Below are 20,892 nucleotides of genomic sequence, written 5' to 3'. Positions count from 1 at the left end.
GGGTGGTCGGAAACAACGCGGACCGCGTATATGAGTGTTAGCTCGTTGGCCATACTGATAAGTAATTTGAAGAAAAGAACACGACGATATCACGCGGTTGTTGTCGTTATATCAGCTGTTGAAATTATCCAATCAGATCGCTTCGCGGGCGATTTCAGATGGGTGTTGCGAGGCGGTGTTGCTAAACATGCATGCAGTTTATGACCGGCTTGAGAGTGCCAATAGAAGAAATAAACTTCTCCAGGGGAGAGACTTGAATAAGGACCTACATATTGATAGACTCTGCCCACAACAAGCACGCTACGGTGGCATTGGCGTTGGTCTTTAATGCTCATTTCTCGATGTGGCTCTCAAGCCCTACCAAGCCACGTGTATACGTATCAGTATGACCAACGCTGTAACGCTGACATACTCGGTTCACGCTGTTTCCGACCACCCTATATAGAGTAAAATATCCCATTTGCAGACAACGAAGGGACAAAACAATTTGTCTGCATCTAAGACGTGTCCTTTACTGGGAGGGAGGTTGCCCAATCATACTAGGCCTAAAATCAATTGCACAATATTTTAAATTTCACAGTATTAACTCTTAAATAATGTACATTAGAGCTGTACCAGTTCTGTTAAAATGTAAGTCAGACTTTTATATCCACTCTACTTTCCACTATTGTGTAGCCTTTCTGTTACAAAATTGTACTTATATGTGTCTTTCTTACAGAGAATTCATGTGCAAACGCAAAAGAACTGCTTGTAGTTTCTTTTTTCCGGTAACTTCAGTTATTTCGAGAATTGTCAGATCTTAGATACCATCATACTTCAGACAAAACTGACGTGAGAGTGAAGATAAAAATAAATTTACAGTATGTACCGAATTGATCAGGCCCATCACCCGCTTCCAGCTAACGGTATTTTCTAAAACAATTTGTAGTTTTAAAGGTTCAGGATTGTCTGTATATTAATGAAAGAGTAACTAGTTTTCTAATATAATTTCCAAGTTTTCTCTGAGTAATATCTAGATACAGTACCTTCTTACAGTCAACAAGAGTATGAACATAATCGACTTCACACAAATCTCCTTGCTTTGATCCCTGACTATCAGAAGTACAATAATCTCTTTCAGGATTGTTTTCTTACATTACATTGATATCATTTATTATACGTTTCCACTTTATGAACACAATCGATGTAGTTAACAAATTCCAAATTACACATTGGGTGAAAAGGAATGGACCTTTCCCTTCTAGAGAATAGCAGTCTGACTTCTTTTTTACAAGCTGTTTTTACGTCGCACCGACACAGATAGGTCTTAAGGCGACGATGGGACAGGTAGAGGCTAAGAGTGGGAAGGAAGCGGCCGTGGCCTTAATTAAGGTACAGACGCAGCATTTGCCTGGTGTGAAAATGGGAAACCACGGAAAACCATCTTCAGGGCTGCCGACAGTGGGGTTCGAACCTACTATCTCCCGAATACTGGATACTGGCCGCACTTAAGCGACTGCAGCTATCGAGCTCGGTAGTCTGACTTCTTGGCTTGAGGATTGGTGCGAATGCAACAAATAGCTTGGCCAGTAAACTAGACTTCGAAGATATGACAATCACCGTGCAAACCTACCTGCCAACCTGAAATCTTGGCAAGGATCTGGAAATGAAGTCAAAATCATCGAGGCATCACTCAACTACGATGGCCACTGTATAGAGCAGTGGAGAAATCCAAAGCCTTGAGCAGCTTCAGGTGATATTGAGCCAGTGTTCAGCGGGTTGGTATAAATGCATCATAACACCTCATACAGTACATAGCAGTAGTAATGGGCAATGCTCTCGCTCGAGACCGATTCTCCTGTGCTGCGATCTGTGCAACATCCCAGTAACTACGAGCATAAGCTTGATGGTATACCATCATCAGTTATTGCGTCAAATAACGTTCTTGTATAGAAACGGGTGTGGTAATACATTTTTGTCAAAAGCCTGGAAAAGTACTGCATGTTCAACTATGGGCCCCTTAATACCATCAACAAAAGTGAAAACAGAATGTCGGTATCTTAGGTTCACGAGTTATTTAAGGTGGACGTCCTAGCTGAATAACACTGTGTAATTTGTTAATAACTGTAGATAGGATACACTCCTATCTGGATACCTCACAATTCTCGTCAGCAGGATAGCTTCTTGTGATGCAGACTGGGCGGGAGGTGTTGTGTGACGATTCCCCATCATTGATATGTGCTTTTAAGTTCCGGATCATCCCAGAAGCATTTCTGACGTATTTCACTTCTTTTGAACAAACAACACAGTGGACTGCGTTATGTGTCATCTCTCCGAAATAATGCCACGTCCACTATTTTCGTTGCGTTTCGGACATCGTCTTAAAGTTGTCGCTTACAATTACACAGTCATATACTGAAGTACATAAGTATAACGTGAATTCTCTATAACATTGTAAGGAATTATTTCCTTCGTCACCATAATGTCGGTAAACACAAGCGCTGGTGAAATGGATATTGAATGTGGGATCTGATAAATTACGAGTGATAACCGTAGCCGTCATTTTCTGTACTTAGCCTGCTCATTATTTTGTGTACTTACTGCTGCATACAATGCCAGAATGCGTATCAATTATAATTATGTTATATGCTTCAATAATACACCTCGGTAGCTGTGAACGGTCTAGTCGCTTGTTGACACGTATTTACGGAATGGAGAAGGCTCGTGGTTGACTATTCCCGTGCTCGACACAAACAACTTTCAGCTTCATCTATCTGCAGACCTGAGTGACACTGCTCGCCGCACAATGCGGGAACAACGCTCTCGAGATCTCTCGACATTCTTCGCGAGAAACCAGGTGCTTGCGCTAGTCTCGAGAAATCTCGAGGCACCATCTCAGACTGCCCATCACTGCATAGCAGTGTGTGGCGGGAGGATTAGATTGCATTAGTTTCCTCAGGGGCATCATGGCTGAGTTACTAGAGGACTCGTGTTGCTCCGCAACATTCTTTATAAATAGGTCAGATAACTTCTCTTGATATGCCTGTCGTAGTCTATTCTTTTGCCTGCCCTTTTCAATGGTTTTATGAACATTTAATAAGAAGCGCGTTATGGTATGCCACAGTTCGTAGTCAGAGCTCATCCATTCTGACGTCATCAAGCCGCCTGTTTGGTTAAAATCTATCCATATATTCACCTTTTTATTCTGCAGTTCTTGATGTAAAGCTTGGTATTGTGTCGTAGAAGGCAGTGGTATTTTTAATCGTGGTTCTATATAGAACGGTTGTCTTATGAGCTCATTTTTTACCAGGCAGAGAACTTTTTAAGATACAAGGTCTTCACACTCTTTTAGTGTGGCTATGTTATCCTTCGATAGGTATTCCCAGATAATGTCTAAGGCTTATCTCATGATGGAGTCCGTTGTACGTAGACTTTTTTCTCTCAGCAGCATGTAAGTTATTATTAGGAATGCTCTGCGATCTGTTGAATATATCTGGAAGCTGGGAAAGGTTAGAGAATCAAAGAGCATCGAGTAGGGAATAGTATTCTTCCATGATCAGAGGAAGTGTTTACTCTCTGGCTTGAAAGGTAGTAATCAAACATGGCTGCATACAATGACATTACTAATGATGAAAATCAAATACATATCGGATTATCAATGAAAGTGCTAGTCGCTTAGCAACCTGCTAAATACAGAATGTATTGCGGGTTAGGGTAAGCCTTCGCCTGCAATTATTGGGGTGATCATTTTAATGATCTGATTTTATGATTACTCAAAGTTGGCTGAACTTAAAGACCTATCAATGTCTCATGATTCACCGGCAGGTAATTCCGGAAACAATAAAAAAAAAAACAAATCGGTCCAGTAGAACGGGCGGACTTACCAAAGCTGTTTTTAGTAAACTATTTTAATAATATATAGATGATAGTGTTATAGGAGTAGCGTGCCTCTCTCTTACTCGGAGGCCCCGGGTTCGATTCCCGGCCACGTCAGGGATTTTTACTTGCATCTGAGGGCTGGTTAGAAAAACGTATTCCACCAAATAGCTCTCTCTTCAGTACTATACATTACTGCTTGTATCCTGTTGCTCTATTCCAATAATCTATCTGAACGCTCGCTTAATGCAATACACACTGACGATTTCGATAGCCTACAGCTCACCCTCACACGTGTGGCCTTCCCTACTGCTATCCTGTTGACCTTAGCCTGTCGGCGAGTGAGCATGACAGACATGACACCCTACTGCCAACTAAACTGCTGATGCTCCCTTATGCAGCAGCATGTAGGCACTGTGGAGAACATTTCCTGGCGCCCGTTATTATGATGGTTATTAATTATTATTATGATTTGGCATCCAGCAACAATCCTTTGTTATTTCTGGTACAATCACAATATACACGTATTTCGGGGGCGCGAAGGTAAAACAATCGGATTTTGGGGGTACGCCAACAAAAAAGTATATTTGTATATTTTTAAAAACTTAAAAAAATGTATTCAGTATAAGCCCTTAGACACACATGATTTCAATTCTGTGCTATACATGCTCAAAAACGGTATTCTCGATATCTCGAAATTTAACAATAATCATGCTATTAGCTTTACGTCCCACAAACTACATTTACGGTTTTCGGAGACGCCGAGGTGCCGGAATTTAGTCTACCGACACGAGGCTGACGTATGTGAGCACCTTCAAATACCACCGGACTGAGCCAGGATCCAACCTGCAAAGTAACTGTGACTGTACAAGAAATAACAAATGATTGTTGCTGGATGCCAAATAATAACCATCATAATAAACAAAACAACCAAGACATAGATACACCATAATAATTTACAACATATCAATCAATATCTTAAATTTATTTAGACCAAGAACGTACCAAAGGATCAGACCCGAGAGATGGAAAACTCAAACGAATCCTTTTCAGACCTATGTTGATACAATGGATTTTTCTTCTCTACACATGAGGAAAATAATTCCTGAATTTTTGGGAAGTATTTTGTTACAGCCAGTATAATGTAGTGAAGACAAAAATATAACATATTCACGGACGTACATTATTTATTTAAACAGTTTTTATGTTACATCACAAATTCATTTGAACTATGCACAACAGTAAATATATGATTACTGACTATTTTAAAATATACAGTACAGCTCCATTTCTTCATAATGTTAACTCAATTTCAACGTGTGAAAGAGTTCGAAATGTATTCCCGAGATTACCTTTATTTCTTGGAGGTAAACTCCAGAAATAAACACTATCGTTTTCTGTGTATTAACGATCGAGAGAGGGAGAGAAGGAGCCACAGTACAAGGCACACATAATTCCATACAATTCTCTGGTCACAGACAGGGAGATGGAGACGAATAGGAATCTTCGCAGGCATTTCAACATATCACCCACTGAAAGAAAAGAAAACAATACATGTTATCTTAAAACTGAAGCTTCCACGGTGTGTATAATTATTTAGTTATTCTTCCAGGTTGAACCGTGTTCCGGAAATTCCGTACAGTTTGCCGACGTTTCGAATACATTGCAGTATTTTATGTCAAGACGACTGAAATACCCCTACTCGATCCGAGATAATCCGTCTCCCAGGCAGCAATCACACTAGTTAGTAGGGGTATTTCAGTCGCCTTGACAAAGAATACTGCAATGTACTCGAAAAGTCGGCAAATTGTACGTAATGTACAGAAAGCAACAACACGGTTCAACCCGGAAAAAGAACTAAATATTCATTGTAATTTTATCACAGAGCATATAGTCTGGATCTGGCCTGTTCATCTTAAAGATTTAAAAAGTAAATCTGTTAATTCGTAAATTTATTTTAATATCAAGTCATGTTATACTCTGACAAGGGGAGGTCACGATGGCCGCATCATCGATTTTGTTCAATCTTTGTAGGTTGGTAGTACTGCATCACAAAAACACACTGGCAAAGTAGTAGCGCGCAACTCTCAAACATTTTCAAAAAACGTTAAGAGGGATTTAGTATGCCAGGCACCATCAAGCGAGACCCTGTGACGCGGTGGAGGAATGGTTAAGGTTCTCCACTTGATGGAGTCTTTCGCTTGATGGTACCTGGCATGATAAAGCTCCCGTAACTTTTCTAGAAATTTTCAAAATAGCTTTTTTTTGAAACTTTTTGAGAGTTGCGCGCTACTACTTTGCCAGTGTGTTTTTGTGATGTAGTACTACCAACCTACAAAGTTTGAACAAAATCGGTGATACGGACATCGTGACCTCCCCTTGTGAGCCGGTAGCGTACGTAGTCAGGTTCGGCCGATGGGGGTGGGGTTATAGAGTCACAATACGATCAAGTATCAACCAACAGTTTTACAGCGAATGGTTTGTTCAGTTTACAATCTAAAATCCAACTTCTGAGGGGTTTTTAGAAAATAGATTCAAGAGCCTGTTGGTTCTACAAGTACGTCTCTGAATGTTTTTTTAGTCAGTTTCTGTTTATTTTCCGTGGGGGCGGGGTGTATAACCCCCCAGTAACCCCCACTTGGCTACGCCCCTGCAGGGACGTGCACATAAGCAGGAACCTCTACTCAGACAAAGCGGATAAGTACCATTTGGAGGTATGACATAATCGGATATCGATATCAAGAGGTGTGTCCGACAAGGACGTATTCTTTTACCTTTACTCTGACAGAATGTTGAAGCTTTAGGTAGAACCCACATGGGGATTATGATCAAGGGAATGCATTTAAATACAATCAGATACGCAGGCGACAATTCTACGGCATGCAGTAAAACAATCTACACAAATGATTGCATGTTTTCCTAGCCTAAAAGCATTTATTTACTGTATGTAATAGTGTGACACATTGGGTATTCAGTGTTATATTGATTTCTGCAATTATGATTCTCACAACAGAAGGAAAGGTGGACAATGGATGCAGTAAGATTGAACTACAGCCCACACCAAGGGGGAGTTATCCTTCTGCAAGGACACTTTGGAGATCGCCCAAATTCTCTCGGAACTCCATTCCTGTACCCGTCCTGCTCCCCGGATCTCGCGAACCCGGATGCCTATAAACAAGGTGATGAAAGAAGGCTAACACCGAGAGTATCAGCAGATATCTTTTACATGCAGACATTGTACGACACGGGGTGTCCAATGGACTGTTTATCGTCCTTGGGAAATCCGCGATCAGAGGATCCTACCACTGATCCAAAGAGGGAGCCATTACAGTTTACTATATTCTGTCTGCATCGCCGCAACCGCAATGGACGAGCGAGGCGTGTCACAAGATGGCGGCGCGGGTGACGTCTTGTCAGCGCCGGACGTACTATGCTCATCTTATTAGGGGTATTTCTCTAACGGATGGGGATATCTCGACGATTCTTTCCCCATCATGTTTGGCTTGATGAGGTCTGTCTATGTTCGACATTTCAGCGATATGTATAAAATAGGGACGGAGAAACAGGCCTCGACGGTCACTTCACATAGTTGAATGAGCATTCAAAAACTGGCAGTTACGCTTATAAGTCCAAAAAGAGAGACAGGAAAGTAGCCCATTAACTTCGGTGAATATACACATAATTGAAACATGTTTAGAAAGTAAGTACAACAATACTCAGGGTCCTGGATAAATACGAGAGCGAAACTCGAAGTTAGGCTATCGTTCTTAGAACGTCTGTCACATAGCACTAGCACGCCGAAGAATGGTAACACTAATTAGACTAGAACATTAGATCCTGCTATGCATATAGAACGAGCAGGATTCGTTGTAAAGTCTCATCATTGCTTAAGGCACACAGAAGCGAAATTTGCCTAATCATATTTGCTGCTTCCTTCTCCTTGCTAACGAGGGAGGCCGAAAATATGTAAGTCCTGTCCAGCATGGATTCTTGAACATGTTTGTACTCTGAGACTTAAAAATATTCAAAGCGAAGCCATCTGCATGCAGGCCATGAAGGCTCATGAAGAAATAGAACGTACAGGGTTCCAATGCTCGTAACCTCGTTTCTTAAATTCTTCGAGTTACTTGTGGGGAATCGAACCATGTCCTTCCGGGTGAACTAAACACGCCTTTACTGCCTCGGTTATGCAGCCGATCACTTCTGTGTCAGGAAGTATAAAAAGCGGGTTCATGACTGGCCCATGCAGTACATTCCGTTAGATAACGTACCTACGAATGCTAGGGTCACCTTCCTGTCAGAAGTCCAATGAGAGCTGCCTTCTCCTTTTCTTTCTTCTTGACCGCCTCGATGTTGCGAGATTTCCACGAGCTTTTCCGTAATTTGATGGGACGACTACCAACATAGCGACCTGAAACACAGAAACATCAGTTGGGATTAAACATTACAACTGATTAAAAGTATTGTTCATACGTGTATATGAAAACGAGGGACAACTGTAGGCTCCTAGCATGCGACAGCAGGTGAATGCCAGTTGCAATTATTAGTAATTCAATTAAAATGTCCACTCTTTGGTCACGAAGCCACTTAATCCATCTGGTCACCTATCGATGATTTATAGCAAGTGTAATTTAACTGCCACAGATGGGGGAAGCAGGCTAGAAACCAATGTTTAAAGTTGTTTTGTTACATTTTCGGTGAATGTATTGAAATTAAAAGTTTTATATGATTTCTGTATAGTGATTAATTTTATTAATAGAGTATGATGCATGCATGACTATAGTACAAAAGGAATATTAACAAAAAGAAATTGACAAGCTGACTTGGAAAAAAATATTCTCTAATCCATGGGTAAATAATGGAAATATCGATCTCGATTTATTATTATTATTATTATTATTATTATTATTATTATTATTATTATTATTATTACTTGTGAGGTGTGGCTATGAAGTTGTTTACATCTTTTATATCTTTTACATGCAGACATTGTACGATATGGGGTGTCCAATGGACTGTTTTTCGACCTTGGGAAATCCGCGATCAGAGGATCCTACCACTGATCCAAAGAGGGAGCCATTTCCTTAACATTACAGTTTACTATATTCTGTCTGCATCGCCGCAACCGCACTTGTGTACGAAATTTATTTGGCGCAATTATTTGGTCGTATTATTTGTGAGGTTATGTCATGAAGCATCTGCTATATGCATATTAATATGAGTTTATTTAATATAAGTACACGTAATTAATAATATATAATGTATTATTATCTGTATATATTATGTATAAATCAAATTCAATGTTGTGCAACACAAAGTAATAGTCCAGAACACAGATCCTATCCCTAGAATTGTATAGAAAATTCTTTTCATTGCAAATAGGCTGTTGGAGACTCTAGAAATTACGAGAAAACATGTTTTGTCATATTCTTCTAGCAGCCTGGCCAGACAACGTATATAAAGTGACAGTCTTGAGAGCAGAGTTGAACTGTTTTAACGAGACTTGTATGGAAGTCGTGAACTCGTGTTCTGATTCTGTTGACATGCTACTGTAACAGTCAAATGCTTATCAAGATGGCGGTTCATTAATGTGTGTATAAAATGCCGTGTACATAATTTGGAAATAGCGTACACAAAATACTGTACACAATTGACAACATTTCGTGTGAGCGTCTATGGGGTGACAACAAAGTTAATATATTCAAATATTTATCCTGAGGTCTGCTAACCAGATGATCGTTCTGGAGTTGCTGCAGGTAGCTAATCCAGAAAACCAGAAAATGCATACAGTGGGCACTCCTGAACAATATGCTTGATGGTCTACATTTCAGCACTGGAGCAACAAGAAGAGGAATCTGCCAAACCCCACTGATGTAGTAGAGCTGAGGCCGTCCTGCTAGGGACCGGTGTCACCCCGACTCTGTTTAGCTTGAACCAGACAGCCCGGGGCAGACTGAAGATAGCTGGATGAGATATGTGAGTGCGACCGCGAAGAGAGGGGACCTCGACCATTTTTACCAAGGATTCCTAAAGCTGAAATGAGAGGATGCGAGATCCAAAGACGTTCTCCACGCCAATTTTCGGGATTTCAGCCTAGTTATAGAGTTTGCAGAGCGAGAGGCTCGTTCTTCTTCATCCTGAACCAAAAGCGGACAAAATGTCCAATCCAATTAAAAAACACCGACATGATGAAACGTTCAAAATGTGTAAAACATTTACTTAAATTCAGTATTCTTTTCCTTGTTGTAAAACATCTTGACTAGATGTCTTCTGTCATCAGTGCTGAGCAACTTAGGCGGTAGTGTGCTGCCATTCTGAACCTAACTTGGCAGGTTCGATCCTGGTTCAGTCCAGTGGTACCGGTATTTGAAGTGCTCAAATACGTCTGCTATGTGTCGGTAGATTTACTGGCACGTAAAGCTCCGGCACCTCGGCGACTCCGAAAACCGAAGGAAAAAAGGGGAGGGGGAATGGGAGGGGGGCAAAAAGCTGGTAACAGCGTGACTCGAACTCGTTATCTTCATAACTGAAGTGGAGAACCCTAACCACTCGACCACCGTGCCACAGTCTCTCGTTTGTTGGTACCTGGCATGCTAAACATAATTCAACATGCGAGATCTCCATGCCGATCGAACTTATGATGAGCACGTCTGGTTACATCGCACACAACCGTTACACGACACAACGCGGTCAGACAGTGACTAACTGCTGCTCTCATTGGCAACACGAGGAAAAATGGGATCAGAAAATGTCAGAAAAAAAAAAAAAAAGCGAGTTGATACGAACGTGACTCGAACTCGTTAGCTTCATAACTGAAGCGGAGAACCTTAAACATTCGCCCACCGCGCCACAGTCTCTCGCTTGATGGTACCTGGCATGTTAAACCTCTCGTAACGTTTTTCGACATTTTCAAAATAGATTTTTCGAAAATTTTTGAGAGTTGCGCGCTACTACTTTGCTAGTGTTTTTGTGACGTAGTACGACCAACTTACAAAGTTTGAACAAAATCGGTGATGCGGCCATCGTGACCTCCCCTTGGTAGTTTTTCTATCGTCCACTATTAGTGTATGATCTCATCTTTCCGCATATAATCTCCTTTTCACAACACTATAGAGGATTATTCTACAGGCAATGGCCGAGCGCAGGATCGTAAGCAGCTCCCAGAATAAAGGCCAAAATATTTTTTTCAAATCATCCGTACCCAAAGGGGCTGCAGCAAAGCAGACATCTGAATAATTTGACAAATGCGAAATATCATCTGAAACAACCTGTCAAATCCTGTAGGGAGCTTAACGCCAGCTGCTGGCTTTCACCAATAACACAACAGACATAGCTTTCGGTTGGCTATGCACCCATTTCAAGACGGGTAGCTGAGAGTCAAGACTGTCTTCAGTTTACTCATTATTTACAAAAATAGCATAAGAAACCACAGATACAGATCCCTGATATCAGAAAAAATGTAAACAGTAAAAGCTGTTTGGGGTTCGCTGCCGCATGCGGCCGGCGAATGCACCGCAAAACTGTCCACATAAGATATTTCTCTCAAGTGTCAAATGTTTGATAAATTCTCTGACTGAGAAGCCGTCTCCTGGGTACTTTGGTGATGAATACGACTTGCGAGCCGTATACATGAAGCACATCAGTGAACTTTACGTATGAAAAACAATGTCAATTTTAGCCTAACGTGAACACCATTGATGACGTGGCTAGTAACTCTGATGAATTATGTCACTGCTCATTCAACGCAACTCCTTTCCCGTTTGCGAAAGGACGCAGGTTCATTTTCCCACAAGAAGTTGAGAGAATTATAAAATAAGGGTTTATTTCAACAAATTTGGCCCATTTAGAGCAGACGTAACCAATAGCGGTTGCCCGTAATGTACTTTAATTACTACTTGAACAGTGATAATGAATAGTGTGATTAGTTTACGTCTCACTATTATTTTGTATTGAGACGCCGAGGTGCCGGAATATTGTCCGGCAGTAAGTCTGCCGACACGGGGCTGACGTATTTGAACACCTTCAAATACCGGTACCACTGGACTGAAGCAGGATCGAACCTACCAAGCTGGGCTCAAATGACAGCACAGTGCCGCCTAAGCTGCTCAGCCCTGATGACAGAAGACATCTCGTGAAGATCGAACCTGCCAACTCTTTAATTATTACTTTAATATACAGGTGGTTCGCGAAGTAAGGGGAAAATGTTCAATAATGATTTAAAACAAAAGCGTTATTACAGCCAAGAATCATATTATGCTAAATAATTTGAAACAATTATATTTATCGATTTTCTACGTAGTCTTCAAGCTGGACTCCATTCAAGTGTAAGAGTGCTTGAAGTTTTGACGTTTTCGCATGCCTTTCTGCGGAACTTTCTGGGAATTAAATTGAACTCTTCAATAACCTGCCGCACATGAACTTCGTTTTGGATATATCATGCGTGTACACTTTATCCCTTAAATAACCACAAAGAAAAAAAGAACTTGGTACCATTGAGTTGGAGAATCTTGCGGGCCATGTTTGGAAACTACTTATCAAGTCATTCTCGTAACGCCATATCGTAACGCGGAGCAGCTGCGTCTTGCTGCCACAACAAGAGTTCGAAGTCGTCCCATGCCGGTAAGAGTGGATGAACATCGTTCCAAGTACGTGCTAATTCCTCAGCCACGCGTTCTTGATTCTGTTGTGCACGAACTGACCTGGGACGTCCTGATTGCTTTCCGCTTCACTGAACAGCTTGTTTATCCGAATGTTTGTATCCACTTTCGGTCCTGGAGGTCCATACAATTCCATCGTTTGACGTCTATCCTCTGAAGCATTTTTCGTCACAAAATACAATCAAACCCATTGCTCTCGTTTCTTCAAAGACAATCTCGCTTACACCACTCTCTCTAACAATGTACAGTGATAAAAGATGGGTGCAGAAGCAAAAGCAGAATAAAAGACTCGCAAGATACAAACGAGCGTAATCTATACTTATTATAAAGAGGAAGAATTTGTACATTTGTTTGTAACGGATAAATTCAAAAACTACTGAACAGATTTTAAAAATTACTTCATCTATAGAAAGCTACATTGCCAGTGAGTAACATGGGCTACATTTTATTTTCAAAACAATTCTATGGGGGGGGGGGGGTTGCGACGGGGGGAGATATAAAAATATAGAAAAATAGGGTAATATAGGCGAAATCGAATTTGTCGTACAAGAACGAGAAAAAGCTAATTTAAAGCCCCTTGACGCAAAGAACAACTCAGTAAGCCCTACGGGCCCTAAAACCGACCGTTTTGGAGATATTGGCACCACACTACTCTTGCTTTAGGAATAGGATAAAGAGATGAACTGCCGTAACCATGGCAACGTCAACTCCAGTATTTTGCTGGTAAGTTTTAAATAATGATATTTATTGATTTTCACTCAGGTATACTCAGGTTTATCTCGACAAGTGAGTCTTCCATACATTTCATGCCGTTATTTTTGCTTGTGATGAGGTGACCCTTGACATTGGTATGGGAAAATGGTGATATATAAAGAACCTTAAGACTATAAAGCCGTAAATCTGAGCTAAGCCTAACTGGCTCCTGCCCGCAATTAGTGAAAGGAAGGAACAAATTTTCCGAAAGAGAAGTGCTCAATATGTCGGTAGTTGTCGCGAGAGATAATCCCTCATAAACGTGTCGCTCTAGGGTGCTGTTGCCGGGTATCAGGCGTACTGTATTGTGTTAACAGATATTCCGTTTCAATACTTTGGGTGTGTGTGTGTGTGTATGTATGTATGTATGTATGTATGTATGTATGTATGTATGGTTTTCAGCCCGAAGGCTGGTTGGATCCTCAACAGGACCACCATTAGCTGTCACAGATGGCCTAGGTGTCACTGAAGAGGTGTACTAGGGTAACGAGGAGTGAGGTAGTTTCCCTTTGCTTTCCTCACTGAGCCAGAAGTTGCTATTGCATATCAGTCTGCCAAGCCCACTGAAATGCGTGCACCAACCGACCCTATGAGCGACATTTTCACACCAGTCATAGCAGGGACTGGCTACATAAGGAATGGCATTACTAGCATCACTCATACATCATCCACGTTCATACTGTCAAATCCAAGGATAAGACTGAGGCAGGTCAATGAAAGTAACAAATGTATTCTAGCCCGTACCAGAAGACATAGTGCACTGTAAACATTACATCTTGCCAGCAAGGGTGTAATATAGTTAATTAATTGCAATATCCGCTGATAACCATTCCAGATGTGGATATTATTTTGCATATCCGCGCAGGGCTCTACTGCTATTTGAAACGGAAGACAAATTCGTGGTCGTCACACACAAAGTAACAAAATGCCCGCGCTCAAGGAAGGGACTGAATGAAAGTTTACAAACGGCACTAGGAAAGTTTTGCAATGTTAGTGAACGCTTTAGACTTTTTCAAAATAATTTCCACCACACTCAATACACTTCTCCATACGTCGAAACCAGTCACTGAACCAACTCTGCCACTTTTCTTCGGTTACAATTTCACACTCTTGATCCCATGCTGCCAGAAACTCCTCGTCGGATGCAAAACGCCGCCCTTTCAGCTTCATCTTCACTTCTGGGAGGAGTGCGAAGTCACATGGGGCAAGATCAGGACTGTATGGAGGACGATCAAGCACAGTCAACACTGATCCGGCAAGAAAATCCATTGTTACATTAGCGCGATGTGCCGGAGCATTGTAGTGATGCAAGAGCCAAGTGTTAAGCCGTGATGTTGGACGGAGCTGCTTGAGAGCCTGGATGGCCGGAAGGAGACAATCTCACTGTACCATTTCGGAGTAACCGTCCTTTGTGTTTCTAGCACAACCCGAGTCAGGATGCCGCGCTTAGTGAAGAATACTGCAATCATCTTTTTCTTCACTGACCTTGACTTTCGCACAGTCACAGGAGTACCCTAATCTTCAAACAGCCACACCTTGTTCTGGGATTTTGTTAGGACATCGTAATAATAAAGCCAAGTTTCGTCACCTGTAACGATGCTATTGACGTTACGCGAAGTCCCATTTTCAAACTGTTTTAGCATTTCTCGGCACCATTTCACTCGAAGTGGCCTTTGTTCCTCTGAAAGTGAATGGGGCACCCAAAGGAACAAACCTTTCTAACATGGAGTTGGTCGTGTAGAATTGAATAGCTGGTGCAGCGATGTGAAGGGTTTCTTCTACCTGCCGATGTCAACCGCCTCTCTTGCTGCAACATTTTCCTCACAACTTCAATGTTTTCCTCAGTCACTGATTCAAACGGTCGCCTAGAACGAAGATCGTCTTCAACCCCAAAATTTCCCCTCTGGAATTTTTTGTACCAGCGGAAAATTATTGTTGTCCGATGTGGAAAGTCTTCCCCCAGCACAGGAATCATTTCCTCCAGGCACTGGTCAACAGTTAATCCGCGAGCAAAACTGCAGCGGATAATTGCGCGATATTCACCTTTAGACCACAATGATATCTTAACTTGCATTCAATCCCACTGCTTGGTAACAAATGGTGTGAAGGTCCCGCCTTGCTGTCTTTTAGACCGGTTTTCACCACTCTTTTCATCCTTCACCATAACAGGGGTGTCCAGCCAACCGTTTTTGCGTATTGCAAAACTATCCTAGTGCCCTTTGTATTTCCTCATTTCTGCTTATCGCAGCGCTAGGGCCTCTAGCGGAAGAAATGAAAGAAATCGGCAGGTTTCGGGTAATGTCGCCTTGAGCTGTCAGTCCAGGCGGTGTAACTGTGGGAGTGAAATTGTGACAGTATGTCTAAATGAAATAAAAACTGTTATACAATGAATTAAAGATGGAACTAGATTTTATATATTTCTTGATCGTCCACGGCCCCTCTCTCTTTTTTCTCAGGCTCCTCACTTTCATCTATCCTATCTGACCTGCCTTGGTTAACTCTTGTTATTTTACGACCCCGATGGCATTAGGTTTTCGAGGACTAGGGAGTCTCATTTTCACGCCCGTCGTGGCCTTGCCTTCCTTTGGGAGATGCCTTCATTTTTCGAAGTGTCGGATCCCATCTTTTTTCCCTCCTCTTTGAGTACTGGTATATAGAGGATGGTTGCCTAGTTGTACTTCCTCTTAAAATCACCATCACCACCCATCCCCCGCCCCCTCATGTAAACCTTACATTTCATACTTCTCTCGCCATACTCCTGTATCCAAAAAAGTACTGATACGTGAAAAATAAAGTAAATAGAAACAAATAAACTAGTTTCTTTCACGTAAGACCAATACACCAACGTCTCTATGGTTTAGCCATGCGGCAGTGCTGTGCTGCCTAACCGTAATTTTTTCCCCCCTTTGCTAGCAGATTTTGCTATTTGCTTTACGTCCCATCGATACAGACAGGTCTTACGGCAAAGCTGGCATTGCACAGCGGTAGGACTGCGAAGGAAGCCATCGTGGCCTTAATTAAGGTATAGTTCCAGCATTTCCTTACACGAAAATGGTACACTTAGAAAAAGCATCCTCAGTGCTGACGGCGGATGAGTTCGAACCCACTATCTCCGAACCCAAGCTTAGTGCAGCAGCTGATGGTGGTGAATTTTGTTTTAAGAGGAAGTACAACTAGGCAATCATCCTCTACATAACACTCATCAGAGAGGGGGGAAAAAAAAAAAGAAAAAAAAAGAAGGGATCCGACACTTTGGCTTCAGCCAAAGGAAGGCAAGGGCCACGAAAGGCGTGAAAATGAGACTCCCTAGGCCTCGAAAACCTGATACCATCGGGGTCGGAAAAACAAGAAGAGTTGAACAAGGGAGGTCGGATAGGACAGATGAAAGTGAGGAGCCTGGCACAAGTAAGTGAAGCAATGTCAAGACTCAGGTAAGGGCGCCGTGGTCGTCAACCCACGCTCCCAAGTTGAGAGCACACTTCACATCATCGGGGTTCAAAAAGAACAAGAGTTGACCCAGTAGAGGAGAGATGCGTGTGAGGAGTCTGGCACGAGTACAGTAAGTGGAAGTATGGCAATCAGCACGGAACCCCGCGGTCCCCAAATCCAGATCCCAGCTGAAAGTACATAGAAGGTTCCCCTTTAAGTCGCCTCTTACGACAAGCCGTCGATGTATTCTACCACCTACACCCGCACGAGACAAGCTTACAGCTACACGACCCGCACAGCTTAGAGAACTCTTTTCGGTTACAATTAGCCTGTCCGGAGAGTTTCCGCCTACGACTGACCTCAACTAAAGGGGATACTGTCGGTGTTATGTTCTTATCCAGGAAGATGGCGGGCAAGCTCTACTCCTGAACACCATTAATTGCACGCTTTGGTCACTAATGCTTTCCTGCAAGTTACTTTGGATGATCGAGTCAGCGATGGGAATTAGTGTGCCATTCTTGGTCCGGTGTGCTTTACTGTGTGGGTCGCTGTGTGAGACAAGAAGTGGACACAGGTGTTGAATGGCACAGGTGTACTGCTAATTAATTGGCCAAGACTCAAAAACTAGGGACGTGCGATGTACATGATGCACCTTTCCCGAAGTGGAAGTGAAATGTCATTTCGATAACAGTAAGCAACTGGGGGCGGGAAATTACCTGCCCAATGTTTGCTTCCCGATTTCATGGGAATACCAAACAGTGTGCAATCTGTAAGGCGGGGATCGGAAATTTCAACCTCACACTACCTTCGAACATTCCAACCTATGAATATCAATGACAGACACTCCCATAAATATTTGGTCACTCTGATTTTTGGCACATTTTTATTGGGTAGCTATTCCTACACTATAATGATAACGTATAATACAACGAAACATGTAGGAAAACATTTATAAAAAAACGTTCTACAAACATCGTGATGTAAGTCAAACTCTTCTGACTGTCAGTAGTACGCCATCTGTCTTACATAAAATAAAAGCAATAATTCCAGTGCCGCCTCAAAAATATTCGGCCACTATACAAAAAGCAAAATAAACTCGCATAATTGACAACCCTGTTACACATTCAGTACTTCGTAGGTTCACCTTGATGTTTTATGACCTCTTCCAGTCGATTCGGCATACTGGCGAAAACTTTCTTGATATAGTCAAGACTTAATGCCGCCAATTCTTGTAGCAGTCTCCTCTTCAATTCTGTGAGAGAACTTGACGGCTACAATTGCAGAGCTGCCTTCATTCGACTTCACACATTCTCGATGGGGTTCAGATCGGGTGATTGTGGTGGAGTCTCCAAAACCTTCGGGCAGTTGTACAGCAGCCACTCCCTGACAAGGTACGACTTGTGCTGCTTGGGGTTGTTTTCTTGGTAGAACTTGAAAGTACGCTGTATACCAAGTTGTTCCGCAGATTGCCGCAAATTGTTTTTGAGGATAGCCAAACAGTCCTCTTTTGTCAAAGTATGTTCAGTGAAACTCAGTGCACAAACTCCGTTCGATGCGACACATCCCCACACCATTGCATTTCCTCCGCCATATTTTACCGTAGCTTGTAAATTGCTTGTTTTCAGTTCCTCGTGACGATTCCGCCACACCAATTGCTTTCCATCGGACCCGAAAACATTTAAATTTGCCTCATCAACAAATAAGACATCCTCCGACCAAGCACTGGGTTTGCTTACGTAGGTTTTCGCATACCCTAGCCGATTCTTTTTATTTACCGTACTAATGTATGGTTTCCTCCTAGCTCTTCTCTTAAAGACCGCATTACTTCGCAGTGCTCTTCGCGCGGTTTCAGTACCCACATTCTTTCCACACTCCTCTAAAACAGCTGCTGCCAGTTTTGGGGTACTAATTTTCGGATTCCTTTTCACATTCCGAAGCACAAACCGCTCCTCTCGTTCTGCCCGCCTTCTTGATCTGCCTGTTTGGGAAATTGAATCAATTCTGTCTTCATTTTCGAATCGGCTTAGTGTGTCTCCAACTGCTGTTCTGCTTATTTTAAGCATCTGCGATAACTTTCTATGCGATTTACCTCGAGCACGATGGAATATTACGAGCTGGCGTTCTTCAAACGTGGTAGTGTGTTGTCTTTTGTACCCCAGTTGATACCGCAACACTGCAGCAAATGACTTCGGCACGACGTGTCTTGCGGCACCGCACTACTGAACTGAACGTTTTGCAACGCTATGTGCCCTGTCACCGTCAATGAGCAAAGCGGCAACCCGGCCTTTCCGGGTGACCGAATATATTTGAGGCGAGTAATTTCACCCATGTGCCCAGTGTCCTTTCTTTTACAGCATACTGTACATCAATGCTCCATGATTCCTCTTCTGTATAAGCAACCACATGTAGTTCCATTAGTTGGACACATTTGGTTTCACGTTCTGCTCATGGTTACATTATTGGCATCACTTTGCCGCGGATTTTATCAGTGGCCGAATATTTATGGGAGTGACTGTATATATCTCAGACAACACACCCCTCTCCCCTTTCCACCACCGGCAACTTAATTACCGCTCTGTTAAGAGAGGCCAAGGAGTTACTCTTATCCCTCCCCGCGCCAGAACAACCTCATATTCAAATGGATTTTACGCAAGATCTGCTCGTATCTGGAATCTTCTACCATCTGAGGTAAAACTGCTTCCTCCTCCTCATTTCCTCCGCGCAGCGAAGAAAATATATATGTAAATATAAACCCTATGTGATGTATATAACTTCTATAAATTAGAACTGCAAGAAAGATGGATACAAGTACAGTTGAATGTGGGCAAATGTGTATGTGTGCGCGTGTGGGAGTGGTTGTGAATGAGTGTGTATACATGGGTATGAGTGAGAGTATAAATGGCTTCTTACGCTAATAAGTATAGAATAAATCAAGATAATTATTATCCTAAGAGTACAGTGTTTGGAGTGTAAATATGTAAATTTAAAATTGTCTATATACGTGTAAATATTCAGTAGAGTTTATGTACACATACATGTGGGGAGGGAGGCACTTCCGTGCATATGGGGCTTGTTCTTTCTCCATCTACCACCCCTAAATTGAACATGTACAATTTAAGGAAAATAAATAAATAAAAATAATTAAATCCCAGTCAGTTGATATTTTAAATTTGCATAAATTAATATTTTGTTGTCATGGACATGAACAGTTTTTGGGATGCAGCTGTTGTAAATCCAGCTGCATGGTCCTCAGACGAATGTGAACGTGTGTTCTATGGTGATATGGTGTAGAAAACTGAAACTCAACGCAAATGAAAACACGTGCGAATCGCTTGTGAAACACTTTCCTATTTACAAAGAAAATACAAAATGCATTCGCCCTCAGTGCAAAACCTTATAAATTCTTCCCATTTCTACAGCTGAATGTGAGCGAGGATTCAGTGCCATGAATTTAACACTGGCGGATCAAAACACACGTAACAAGTTGCGACATCATCAGTGTCTTTTGAATTAAGGCCATGGGGCGTCGTGGTCAGCAGTCTCGTATACATACTCCTGAGTGTGAATTCAGTTTGAGAGTCAGTGTTGAGTGTGGTGCATATACTGATACGTCGCTAAACGAGGCTACGGTTATCGGAAAAAGGGGGTCGAAAAAAACGAGAAAGGTGCCATCCTAGCATTCGCCTGTAATTACAATCGGAATTAATGGAGAACTGTTTGAAGAATGGCTGATGAACGGAGTTGAATCTACAAGTCTTCTGAGGGCAGCAGTATTTGCTATACCGGCTAACGCTGTGATACCCTCAGGTAGAACGCTGTCGGTCACCACTGACGTTCATAGAGTAAAGTAAGTTGCTTTTTAGATAATTTCATAGGGTTTATAGAAAGCGCTTAGTTAAATGCTTTTCCTAGACTGAGCTAAAACATAACGCCAAGTGAAAGAACGTAAGAATCCTTTCAAATGGACCTAAGAAAGTAGGGAGGGAAAAGTTGGTCGAAATAAACTTGGTGGTCTGGTGGAGACTTGCCTAGAGATATCTAGAAAGAGCAAAAGAAATCGGACAGACATTTGTTAAGCGAGGTAAAGGATACCTTAGAAATATCATAAAAGCCAAGAAATGAAGTCGACAGAAAATACTTCAACTGCGATGTTGCATGTTAACCCTTCACACGACATACACGTTTTAAGATATTGTAA

At 42.0% G+C, this 20,892-nt stretch overlaps 1 protein-coding gene across 3 annotated transcripts in view; it reads right to left on the bottom strand.

The window, feature by feature from the left end:
* Nucleotides 1-5,017: 5,017 nt before the first annotated feature.
* The window catches only part of LOC136881224 (RNA-binding protein 42), a 267,849-nt gene continuing 251,974 nt past the window's right edge, over nucleotides 5,018-20,892 (bottom strand). For 2 of the 3 annotated variants that reach the window (XM_067153952.2, XM_067153954.2), the window contains exons 6-7: nucleotides 8,127-8,266; nucleotides 5,018-5,387 (exon numbers count right to left, since the gene is read on the bottom strand). In XM_067153952.2, the coding sequence (XP_067010053.2) occupies nucleotides 8,142-8,266 (125 nt within the window). In that variant the 3' untranslated portion in view covers nucleotides 5,018-5,387; nucleotides 8,127-8,141. Of the gene's footprint in view, nucleotides 5,388-8,126; nucleotides 8,267-20,892 lie in introns of those variants that run through there. The other variant, XR_010861004.2, reaches the window with a different exon arrangement.

This window comes from Anabrus simplex, chromosome 9 (genome assembly GCF_040414725.1).
Source record: "Anabrus simplex isolate iqAnaSimp1 chromosome 9, ASM4041472v1, whole genome shotgun sequence".
NCBI lineage: Eukaryota > Metazoa > Arthropoda > Insecta > Orthoptera > Tettigoniidae > Anabrus > Anabrus simplex.
This window is presented reverse-complemented; position numbering and strand designations above follow the sequence as displayed.